The sequence below is a fragment of the Primulina eburnea genome, chromosome 13, assembly GCF_022965805.1.
Source record: "Primulina eburnea isolate SZY01 chromosome 13, ASM2296580v1, whole genome shotgun sequence".
Taxonomy (NCBI): domain Eukaryota; kingdom Viridiplantae; phylum Streptophyta; class Magnoliopsida; order Lamiales; family Gesneriaceae; genus Primulina; species Primulina eburnea.
In genome coordinates this window covers 32,288,170-32,301,499 of record NC_133113.1, presented here as the reverse complement: position 1 = coordinate 32,301,499, position 13,330 = coordinate 32,288,170, and the positions used below count along the sequence as shown (strand labels likewise).

Genomic DNA, 13,330 nt, shown 5'->3' with positions numbered 1-13,330 from the left:
AATTAATTCGTATAAATGATGACACCAAATACTCTCCCAACCATAATCACTCATTTTGACCAGACGCCTTGAAAATAGCGGCATGAAAACAAGAATAAAAAAAACATCACTGGACGTGCGTAACTTGTAGACACCAGAATTCCAAATTTGAGACGACGTCTTAGGTTCAAAACCAAATGGTAAGGATCTCATATCCAACTCAAAAAAAAAAAAACATTAGTGGAGACTTGGATAGTTGAAGACAGTAGATGATACGCCTTTTCTTTAGGAATAGATATATTTTTCGCAAGTACAATATTTATCAAAATTGAATTTATAGGTGTAAATTCAATAGCAATAATGTAAATTTTTTGAAAATCAACCAATGATTGTAGCGCAAGAAAACCATAATATGCAGGCATTTTGTGGGGATAGAAAAGCTTGAAGGGAGTTTCTATCAGAGTTGAGCCTACCAAAAAAGACCGATAACTTCGGGGACCAACCCAATCATATATCTTAATTGAAAGTGGTCCAGATAAGACACACAAACTTCACATTCCGAGTCTCGTGACCAATCCCACTCAAATTTTGAACTTCTTGAATTTTGAACTTCTTGAATTGATGATAGAAATGGTCCCAAGAGACACATGCCATATTCGAGAGAATCACTTGTGCGATGGCACAATAAATAGACACATAAAACACACGTAACTCTGGTCCAAGTTTAAGTGGCTTCGTAGCTGGAGATGAACAAGACAGTAAACAGTAACCCAGAAGATCTGATGACGAGTGGTACCAAGAAAATTTAATGAAGGGCAATGGGGACTTATGAAGCATTGAATTGGGGTAAAAATATATCAAGTTAAATATTTGTAATGTTTAATTAATACGAATGTATTCGAGTTACGAATGTATAGACAATATTTAACCATAGTTGAAGATTGTGTAACATTTAAATTCTGACTTGACATGGCAAATGAGAAAGAGCAAAGAAATTTCATTTCACAAGTTCCATCCAGCCAAATAATGTTCTGAATGTAAAGAATTAAGGATATTTCTTTCACATAGTTATCTGAGCAGCGTCATCAGCTTTAGCATCGTTCTATAGGACTTGCCAAGACTTAATTAAATCATCAACCGGAAATACATGGAGTCAAAATCATTAACATTATCATATATTTATATAAGAAAATAAAAGGTCAAAGGGCAGCTGGTGATACCATGTCGATTTCAACTCGAATCAGAACTAGGGAGCGATTTCCAGTCTCGGTTCGAAACAGAAACCTGTAAAGAGCTGAAGAGGAAATCTCTTCGCAACAGGGCATTTCTGCGACCACTTCCATTGCTTCTGGTTAATGTTGAAAACAAGAAGAGCAGGTGCTCCATAGCTCTGGATGTATATAAGGTCATCTGTGCCACTGCTAGCAAAAACATCATCAAACTCTCCGAAACCTTGAAAATACTTATGGGGCATTCGGGCCACTTCTTGCCACTGGGTCCCGTTTAGAACCCAAATGCCAATTCCCTTAATGATGTCGGGTCGATCCTGTCTCCCAATGCCACCAACCATTAACAACTTTTCCTTCAAGTTCATCAGACGGCCACATGTCAGAGAACATGGAACTGGGATGAAACTCCTCATTAGTATAACGTGAGGGGATCGGTTTCTCAGGTTGTACATGATAAGCCCGTGACGATTCTCAGGAGCACCACCTCCAGTCGAGTAAATCAAGAAGTACAAAACCCCATCACAAATCACACTCTCATCGCCAGCTCTCCACCCTGTTAAAATCTCTGTTAGAGTTGTCACCCATGTCATCGTTGCTGAATCATACAAATGGATAGAGAGATCCCACTGAAAGAAGTTTGCAGGAACTTGCTTGGATTTAACAATAGAAACCATGTAATTTTGAGACACTTGGTTGAGCGAAACTGCCAATGCACTGTAATCCGAAAATTTCGGACCAGGAGGCTCATTGAGCCCTTTGCAACATTTTGTTATCGGGTTACATACATATAACTCGCTTCTACTATCATTATCCATAAAACAAACTAACCCACGTGATGAAGCAACGAACCAACTTGATGTCTCAATGCAGGGGAGATCAATACCATGCCATTTCCTGAGTATGGGATCATATGCATATCCAACAGGTTCATCCGAGCTAGTGAACATAAAATACCAAGGTTTCTGAGCCAAAACATGAGAACCATTCCACAAAAACCTTTTCGATGTTACTATCTCATGCCATCTTTTACAAACACATCCTGCCCTAAAAATGCTAGCGATTGGAAGACAAGCCAATATTCGTTCTAAGAGATCATCAGGTAAAATTAAATCAACAGAAACAGCGGTAACTTCTTTATCATTTCGTCATTAAGCTCTAAGAATGAATCAAACTCCGCCGTGTCAGTGGAAAAGTTATCAACACAATGACTGACCCATGAAGTTTCACCTTCCATGACCAAGAATCTGCGACATTGAAACAAGAATCTCCAGTATAATTAAACTGAAAGAATTCAAATTTTAAAAAGCCTGTTGAAGGACTCTGACATCTAAAATTGTGTCATATAAGATGTCAAATAAAATGGACACTAAGTAGTAAATACAGCCTGGGAAGAAACCTATTAAAAGCAATGATTCAGGGACAAATGCCACACATAACAAGAAATGAGAAAAACAGATTCATATGGATAAAGATTTCCATAACATGTGAAATCCCAACCTATCTACAACTATCAAGGAATTAAATACACTAAAAAAAATGAAGAAACTGAATCCTGCTAATGTTACGGTCACCCGGAAATGGGAATAGGAAATTTGAAGAGCTCAAGTAAAAATGAGGTGAGCACTTTTTCTAAACATGATTTGCGTGAAATACGCAAATCCCAAATAGCTCAGTTTGTGGCAACTCAAACACAAATTAAAGTAGATAACCAAAACACAAGAATACCTTGACATACAAAAATTGAAGCACAATAATCAAAATTTGAACGTAAGATAGCAGAACAAGGCAGTTGTGTTTGCAAAAGTTTATAAAAAATCAGTATGCGTTTTTCCTTCACAAAGTTTTGTAACTATTTTAAGAATAAAGCAAGAAATATGTTTCTCAAGGCAGCAAAGAACAACTTAAGAACCTAGATGCAGAGTAGGAGATTGACAAAAACCTTTTCTGGCGTGCTTTTATAAGTATACAAGAGATAATCTGAGATTTAGAATAAGAAACCAAATGTTCAAGCAATGCCTTGAGGTTGAATAAAAAGCTTGCCTACAAGCCCATATCACAATTTACAGGCAAAAACTTGATTCTTTCCACAAAAGGAAAAAAACATTCAGGGAGGATTACACACAATGGAGCTATAAAACAACCCTTTTCGCCATGTATATCAGCACCAATGAGATTGCATTATTTTACTTTCAGAAGACAACCGTTTCATCAATTTTATTAGGCATTTAATAAAGAGCAACTACTTTTCAGATTTTTTGTACATCAAGATGAAAAAAAGGTCATATAATCTCTTGAGGGGGCAAACCAGATTTAACAATAGTTTAGTGAAAGAGAAATTACACCCAGAAACACCGTCAAATGAAACATCAGATACCAAACAAACAAACGGCAAAAAATTGTAGGCTCCCGCACGAACAGATCTCACGAACACCTTAACAAACCTGCTCCAAAGAAAAAAATAGAGGATTTTTCACACGTAACAAATCAAGATTGTACCTTTGCTGCAAAATCCCTCCTCGTAACAAAAGGGTTCTCTCAGATTGCTCAGGAAGTCCTCGAGATTTCCCAGATTAAAGGTCAAAACCCATAAGTAAACACAAAAACCAGTATTTTTTTCCCGAGCAAAGAAGCTCAATAAATACTGAAAGATCAAAGGGAAGGGGGAAAATCCAATAATCTTGAATAGAAAATGAGACGGCTTAACCAGGTAAGATGCTTTATACGTTAAATATCACTAGAATTCTACAAATGTCATATAGGGATAGAGATGGGGGGTCTGTTTATCTTGGTTTTTTTCCTTTAACGTTTAACTAATGTAGCCTAAACGACAGAAAGTGAGAAATGAAAGAGAAGGTCCGTCTTTAAATAGGGCTTTTGCTTTTGTTGATGTAGACAAATGCGAGTGAACTTCACACAGACGGGACCTCAGCTGCTTTTCAAAAAAAAAAAACTTCGTGGGTGGAATGTCAAAAACAAAACATTTTACATTATTATTTTACTCGATTTCTAGAAAAATGGGATGAAATGAAATACAAAAAAAATAATAATCAAAAGGCAAATAATGAATGCTGTCTAACTCTTCAACACAAGACAACACAATACAATACTGATGCCTCTTCCCTGTTTCTTTTCCTCCTCTTTCTCTTCCTTTTTACTTTGTTTGCTCATTTATTTTATAGACGAAGCTAGCTGGGATGAAATAGGAGAAGGGGATTTCACACCTTAAATTTTAAAAATATTATATATATAATTTTTAAAAGATAAACTGCATAAAATTTCCTTTTGGCAACGTGGACAATGTTGCGCTGGATCCTTTTTGGTTTAGCGAATTGGAGTCCATTATTTGTTAGTTAATTAATGCCATTTCGTCCAATAGACACGCTTTACCTAACCTCTGTCCACCTCAATTTTACTTTCGATGCAATAATTGAATATCTAGTATAGTCTAGTCTAGGACAACATCCTATGTATTATATATTATCAAATTTTAAAATATTTTTTTAAATTTTCTTATAAAAAAATATTAATTAGCAACAATATATCCGCACAAGATCGGAAACCTAAAATTGGAGAACATGAGAAACGAATATCTCAAATATGTATATAAAATAAAACAATACAAATTTTCGTTATAGAAAACATGAAAACACAAACGTTGTGTGACGTCTCGATATTTGATTATTTTGAACTTTATATTCTCATAATCGTTGTGTGCAAAGGGGAGCTATGACATGCTCGATTAAACATAACTACGATATGACATCCAAATTTTAAAAACCAAGAAAAATAATTTGCCAAACATATGAAAACAAAATTAGTACTCGATTTGAAATTAATGAGAATAAATATATATTAATAACCTCTGTAACCCTATAAAATAAACCTGCTGCTGAAGCAACTCTATTGCATTAAAGCACGATCTCCATCAAACTCTTCGGCTACATCCACTGAGATTCATCTTCTTGCTGGTTACATATAACTATATTATTATAAAATATATTTTCTAATGTTAAAAATTATTATGAGTAGGTCTCTTGTAAGACGGTCTCACGAATCTTTATCTATGAGACGAGTCACAGAATACGACTCGTGAGATCGTCTCACACGAGTTTTTGACAATTGTTATTTTTATAACCTAATAAATCGGTTACCATGATAATTTTGACTTTGCATGACATAAAATTTACATGTTAAAATTTTAATTAATAAAGTAAAACGTGACTAACTAACTAAGTAGGTAGGTGAAATTATTTGTGTTTAGTCTACTTTGCTAGCCTGTCTCCAGCTCCTTAAATACTCCACTAGTCTATATAATATCATTCTTTAAATTAATCTATAAACATTTCCATTCTAAGCAATTTTGTTTACCAGAAAATGCGATCACATCGATATATTTTATTTTAATCAAAATTTTAATTTGTTTGTTTGTTCCAAAACAGAAATTTAATTGTCAGCATCGCAACATTTTGGATGGCTGCCGTCATCTACGTACGTCGAAGGGTTTGGACGGATTAGATAAAAATCTAGATGATCGTTATCAAATTTCGGAGTGGCATTAATTTTTAGAATAAATATATTGTAAGACGGTGTCACGAATCTTTATCTTTGAGACGGATCAACTCTACCGATATTCACAATAAAATAATTCTCTTAGCATAAAGAATAATACTTTTTTAAAAGATGACCCAAATAAGATATCTGTCTCACAAAATACGATCAGTGATATCGTCTCACCAAAATTCTTACCTAATTTTTAAGTTAATTTGATATACAGTAGTTTACTGTTTTAATATTATTAACTTTAGGGATCATTAGGCGGTCCCCATAAAAAAATATCAACAAGGAGAATAGAAGAAGAAGCTCGAGGAATATGCCTTCCAATCTAAATCTTTTTATTTTCCTTTTAATTTCTTTGAGAATTAATGCTAAGTTTTTTCGAGAAAAAAAAACAAAAACATCCACGTTCAAACTGACAACAAAAAAATATTTAGACTTGCATAAGTGAATGAAGATATAAATAATTATGTTTTCTTTATTTCGTTGTTTTTTTCAGGGAATAATATAATATTCGAGTGATATCAAGAGACAAGCTCTATATTTAATGATTTTTTTTTTAAATTCCATTAATTTTTCCAATTTTTATTCATATACAATCACCAACTTTCCTTATATATTTATACATATATGTAAGTATATATAGTGGCGTGCTATTGGTGATTGTGATATGCGGGGTCTGCGTGACATTCATCCACTCAAATATCATATTTAAAAATTTCCTGAAATAAATATCGGATAAGTTTTAAATTCCAATCGATACAAATAAGTGGTTTCAAGTTCAAAACCATGCCCGCATATCACTATCAAATTACATTAACAATTAAAAATTTTCAATCTATAATTTAACTCTCGTTTTCTTATATTTCTTTCAAATATTTTACAACATTTTGTTGTATCATGATTTATGCAATATACTAGGTTCGATCATTATTTGCCTTTAAAATTTCATTAATTTATTTTTTAAAAAATTCAGCATCTCAAACTCGAGATCTTAATTATGGAAAATCATTAATTTTCAACCGACTATTATCACAATAGTTATTTGTTTAATTCAATAAATAAATCTATTAACTGTCGGTGACCTAACAAACAATCAGATGATAAACAATTAATGATGGTGGAAGATAGAATCATTTGGAGGCTAATTTAATTTTGAGTAAGTCTCATATGATACCGTCTCACAGATAATAATATGTGAGACATGTCAACCCTACCCATATTCACAATAAAAAGTAATACTCTTAGCATAAAAAATAATACTTTTTCATGGGTGACCCATATAAGAGATCAGTCTCACAAATATGACCCGTGAGACCTCCTCATACAAGTTTTTGCTTTTAATTTTTGCTTATTCATATTAATATATTTTATTTTAATTTTTGGAGTAATTTAATAGATAAGATTGTTTACTTATTTTTATTTGAATATTTGCATTCTTGAAAAGATGGGTGTATCAGTATGACGCATTCAAAATGTTTTCTGTATATTACCTGAATATCAATATTATTTAAACAAAATTAACTCTTCATTTTTTTTCCTGGAAATAAATATTTTAAAAAAATTTAAATATAAATGTTACTATCAAAATAATATATTTTAAATAACTCTGTGACTATAACCATTGATTTATTCGAGCTAAATGGCCAACTGAATTTCCAAATTCGGTACAACTGTCCGCTGCTACATTATCGAATCTCATCCGTCAATTTCATGCATCGAAATTGACCGCGAATCTGGAACGTCCATCAGCCATTCTCTTCGAACGAATCTCCCCATAACTCAAGATCCCGATCCGACGGACAGAAAGGAAACTTCCTTTGCATCATCAAACCACAAAGCAATTCCCCACCTCCGGATGGGCTCCTTTCTCCTTTCCCGCCATTTCTCGGAAACTATTCCAATCCTTCAAGGCCGTGGAAGCCGTCGAGTCGGCGCTGTCCGAGAAATCGCATGACTCATCACAGGAGCTCTGCTTCGACCCGGAGCGACTCAGCCTTCGCCGTCGCCGGGACTCGCTCTCCTTCTTCTCCATCAGTTCACGGAAACTTACAGCTGATACCTTATCCAGAACCCACATTCGGACGAATCGTAAACCGCTGCTGCAATGTTGAGAAATCCTTGGAATCTACCCGAAGGCCGGCGGATCTGAAGAACCCCTACCGCCACCGAGTCTGATGGGATCCAATTTCTTCAGACACGTGCTAAGCAGAAACCTCACCGTTCCGATGAGGAAATTTTTAATATACCCCACCCCGAAGATCTCCACAGAAACGGCGGACGTATCGCCAGAAATAAATTTATTAGAGACGCGAAAGAGGAATTTGTCGTTCCAGGTAGGGTTTTCACCACCAAGTGAATCGACCCTGGTCTTGAGCTTCGCGGCGGGGTTAACCCAGGCGACGGCGTAGGTTTGCAACCGGCGCAAGTTAGTTCAAGGCGGCTTCAGTCCCTGGGCTGAGATCAAGTTAATCTCCAAAATCTGCGGCTCCATAATTTCTCTCTTGCCTCTACCAATCAGGGCCTTGTCGCTAATTTTCCATCAAGAACCGGATCGTAGAGAACCAGGGGGAAGAAGAAATGGGACTAATTAGTAAAAAGCTCAGAATATGGGGGCTCTGTTGTGAAATCACTAACATTTAGACCTTTGGGATATGTGATTAGTTTTGGACGGTTCTGATTAAAATGACGTGTTGGGCCGAACTTCTATTCTATGGACTTAGAAAATCGAGCCCAGAACTATAAAAGATGAAACCAAAACAGAACCATAAGTTGCGTTTTCGTTAAAACTTAACAATTATTTAACATTATTTTCCCCCATTTTATATTTAAACTCTATTTATGTTACTTATATTTCATTTATGTGTAAAATATATGTCATTTTTATTTACAAATACAATACAAATAACTGGAAATGAATTGTAAATATTAACTTGTTCTTCCCATTTCTTCCAAAATTTCTAAGTCTTTAATATTATAATTTCAAAGACTGGAAAATTATACACACACACACACACACTATAATTATTTTGTTATTATTATATATTTTATAGTATAAAACACGACCTTATATTACTACTTTTGGTTGTCTTGATCACATTTTTTCAGTACCAAAAATACTAATATCAAATTACAAAAACATTCAATTTTTATTTAATAAAAAAATATTATAAAAACCCGAAAACTTACAACTTATTAATAACCCACATATCTTACTAACTTTTAAAAAATGTTTAAAAAATATTTATTTATCTATATTTGTAATTTTCAGATGATTATATCATTAATAATAATAAAAAATAGATAAAAATTATTAATTTAAAAATAACAAAAAATATCATTTTTAGATGATGATTATTCCTACAGCATAAACCCGCAACAAAACTGTCATATGCATAAACCCGTATTTTGTAGCAATTAGCACGTATAAACCCATATTAGATTAAAATCAAGTAGAAATTCTGATTCGGTTTGAATTGCAAACTGCTTCTGGGATCTTCTGTGGATCAAACTCAGTTTCTCTCGTGAAACAAAGTGAACACCTTGTGATAGAAACTCGATTACAGTTGTCACCTTTTTATGGTTTTCCGGATTTCTGGTAGGGTCTCTTGTGTAGTCCAACGTACAAAGATTTGTCTTTTCACTTCTTCCACTATTATAGAATGAAACGAAATGATAATTTATCTGTTCCCGACCATAAAAATTCAAGGAGCTCGTTTGTTCAAGGAGCTACATCATACTATAAATTTTATAAGAACCACAATTCTTTTAAACTAATTCGAGTTGAAATCAGCAGAGCTCAAACAAATGCCACCTTAAATGACAAGTTTCCAGGCAGCTGTGAAGCTCCTACTTGTTCACATCAAGCAGTACCGTATACTTCTGACTTCCAAACATCGGTCATGAATCAGTATCGTGGAGCTGCATTGAACCCAGACCCACAGCAGATACAAACAAAAGATTCAGATATATGAGTACATCAATCGAAATGAAGATTAGTAATGAATAAAAGAGATGTATTCTCAATGTTCGATCCTACCTCCACCGATTGTTGCTTCGGGTAGTCGTTCGATGGAGTACCTGTGCTTCGTGATATACATGATTGGTACACCAGGTATCTTACAATAAAAAAAAAATAATTTGAAGTAAACATGACCGACGAAAGGATACAAGGAGATGGTAATCAAAACATAGATGCAAGAATTCAGCTAACCTTCCGTATTCTCCTTTTCAAATCTCGATCACAAGTTGCAACAATGTAGCATTTGTGCTGTCACATTGGTATCATGAGAGTTGATTAAATTGTTTGCAGTGAAAGCACATTACAGAATCAAATAAAGTCAGTTCTACCTGTGTAACCCTATCAACAAGGCAATCATCAGCATAGGTTCCCTTGTGAGTACACGGAAGCCTTTCAAATCGAGGATCCTTGGCAATTCTGTTGATGAAAGAAAGAAAAAAAGCAAAATGTAAATAAGAAAACAATAAGGAATACAAAAAATGCTCATCTTTACTCTACAACGAAATCATTTTGTATGAAATAACAGTTGTTTATGGATTAAATATTTTTCTTTCTATGCAAACCGTAATAAAATAATTCCTGTGTCTTGATAACATGCCTTTTTGAGTCAAATTATATGCATAGCCTTAGAATAATAAATGGGAAAGTGAAGTACATGCCTCAGCGCAACTCTGTATTTTTCACCCAACTTTTCAAGCTCAGCCATAACACAGTCCGTGATACAAGGAGTACCTATGATCAAGAGTGAAATACTAAATTGGAAGTCTCAACACAACAAGTCAAACAGAAGGATAGAGCAAGCTAGAAATATGATTACATCATTTTCTATAATAATACAAAAGAGGAGCTTTAATTAAAAGCAAGAGAATCACATGACTGCAAATTCAAATCGCATTCTTAGTATGCTAAAATAAATAGACATTATTTTTATCAGACATAAACCTACAACCAATTTACTAGCAAGAAGAAGAACAACTTTCCTATACGATGGGTGCGTGAACCAGAAGAACAACATGCATCAAATAGAAGAAACTTATTCGTCAGAACTTACATTTTGCATACAAGCAGTCCATCATCCCTTTCTCCAAATCCAACTGCATAAGATTCAAAGAGAAGGTAAACAAGGAGATCAATGACCACAATAATACTAGTACCTGCAAATACTGGAAAAGCTCATATGCACTACTACACAACAAATAGGCAAAATAACAATAGCTGTGTAGACACATAAAATTGGATAGGAATGACCAAAAACCCATTAAAAAAATAAAATAAACAGCAACATGGTTTCAGACAGCATAACAGATACAGATAAAGCAAAACCAAATGAAAGAACTGCAATGCGAGCCTTTATCTTTTCTTATGAGCACATCGATTAACCACTAAATCAGATGCACAGCAGCTTGCACAATCGAAACCATAGAAAGCGAAATTTGATAAGATGCCCATGATACACATAAAGGTACAAGCAGGGCCTTTTAATGTGGAATCGGTGAATTTACCTTCATCAGGCAATTTTATTAGACATTACAACACTGGAACATCAATTCATCAAAACTATAGTAAAACACCACAATTCTTCAACAAAATGTCATAAATGGCATCAATTCACCAAAACTATAGTAAAACACCACAATTCTTCAACAAAATGTCATAAATGGCCGTAGATTACTAACACAGGCGACCCTTGATAAAAAAAATGGTGACCGTAAATGTCATAAATGGCCGGTAGACTACTAACACAGGCGACTCTAAATAAAAAATGGCGACTGTAATGTTAATTCTCCAAGCGATACATCTAACAGTGCAATTCTGATCTTCCATTGATATTCTCTCAAGTAGCCAAGAATAGAAGTGGAAAAGATCCCTAAATTTCCTCTAAAAACCTATCAATATTTTTCTTTGTCAAATCCAAATAACAAACATCCAAATCATTCACTTACTGTACAAAATAACCATTACAGGAAAAAAGAATCTAACCACATAATCAGGTAACTCTCCAAATCCTCAGTAATCCAGAAAATATATTTAACATTAAAAAAAGAGAACTTGTAACTCTGACCTTATTTTGGATGGAGAAATTAATGAAGTTAGTATCAACTAAGACTCTGTATGGCGGACCCAAAGCAGTGTTGTGCTTGAAGAAAAGAGCTGATGAAACCTGAGGCCTACAGTCAAAATAACGCACCATCTCAAAAATTATAAACAAAAATTTCCAAACAAAACGTACAAATAAAGCATTTATAAATTAGATCAAGCACTTACACATTTCTCGGGAGCTTTTCCTTGCTCCAGTCTTTCTTATTAGGGTTTAAGACCTCCTCCTTGTAACTGAATAATGTGACATGAAATACATTAAAACTAATCCTCTGAGAAATCATTACTGTGATAGACAAATAAACGTATATAAACATGGAAGCTTACTGTTTAATTGCTTTGCGGGAGATTACTTTCTTCATTACGGCAAATTTGGGGGTTTTCTTCGCTTTTCCCATCTTTATAGTAATCAGAAAAGACGGAATTAACGATAAGTAAAAGGGTTTTCAGAAGATGTTAGAACTGGAGACTTTCGAGAGTAATCTCTTCAAAATTGGAAAATCTCCAGATCCCAATCTTTTGGAACCCTGATTTTTGTGAAGAAGAGTTGGTTGGACGAAGAAGAGAGCCCGGCATCTATGTTACGGGGCGCGTTTAGTGTCAGGCCCAAACCATTTCTTTTCACCAGCCCAGACCAATTTATCTCATCTTGAAATACTGCGATTTATTTTCACTTATATATATAACAATTTTTTTTTAATTTTCAATGAGACTTTAAAAAATATATTTAGTGTTAGCTGAATTTTTTTTCAAGCCACAATAAAAATCATGAATTAATAAATCTTACACTATGTTTGGTTGGATTCTTAGCTAATTTAGATTTCTACTATTTAGAATAAATTGAAGCAATTAATTTTAAATTTTATGTATATTCTTCCTTATGGAAAAAAAAAATCATTTTTCTGGCTGAACTTTTGACTGAAAAAATAGAAAGGCGGAAAATTTAACTTTATAATTTTTCATCATCTCAAAAATAAATAAATAAATAAATCCATTACCATATGTCGGTCTAATCAAGAATTTCGAATTTAAATCGGCCCTATAACGCAACGTAGTGAAAATGGTTAGATGAAATCTTAACTATGTAAGCACTGTCCTCACTTCGTTTCAACGGGTAAAATCTTGTAACACATACAATTTCCAAAAAAAAAAATGGGTCCTATATATACATAAGCAGATCTTAGCTAACCATCCTATCATAGAGGCAATGCCAAATAAATAAGATGAAATAAACCGTGAAAATTCAACACTGGTCCAGTCAACAGCGGTTGTCGGATGGATCCAACCTGGTACTTATCAAACACAGATTCTCCCTTACAAAGCTGGAACTCGCAGGAAGTGCACATACTACCTGCCTAACCCACTCATCCTAGGGCGAAGCTCCTTTCCCCAAAGGATTCAATCGTAGCCTCTTTCAGAACTCTAGTACTATTTTTTATCTTCCCCTTTC

The 13,330-nt window shown here is 34.2% G+C and overlaps 1 protein-coding gene and 1 pseudogene across 1 annotated transcript; both read right to left on the bottom strand.

The window, feature by feature from the left end:
- Positions 1-932: 932 nt before the first annotated feature.
- On the bottom strand, positions 933-2,449 carry LOC140809550 (F-box/kelch-repeat protein At3g61590-like; annotated as a pseudogene).
- A 6,951-nt stretch (positions 2,450-9,400) lies between these two features.
- On the bottom strand, positions 9,401-12,456 carry LOC140810666 (uncharacterized). The gene is made up of 9 exons (XM_073168533.1): positions 12,208-12,456; positions 12,049-12,114; positions 11,846-11,951; positions 10,835-10,877; positions 10,443-10,515; positions 10,113-10,200; positions 9,976-10,032; positions 9,802-9,880; positions 9,401-9,683 (listed from the first exon to the last, which is right to left on the bottom strand). The coding sequence occupies exons 1-9, from the start codon at positions 12,276-12,278 to the stop codon at positions 9,670-9,672; spliced, it is 597 nt and encodes a 198-aa protein (XP_073024634.1). The 5' UTR covers positions 12,279-12,456; the 3' UTR covers positions 9,401-9,669.
- Between the last annotated feature and the right edge of the window lie 874 nt (positions 12,457-13,330).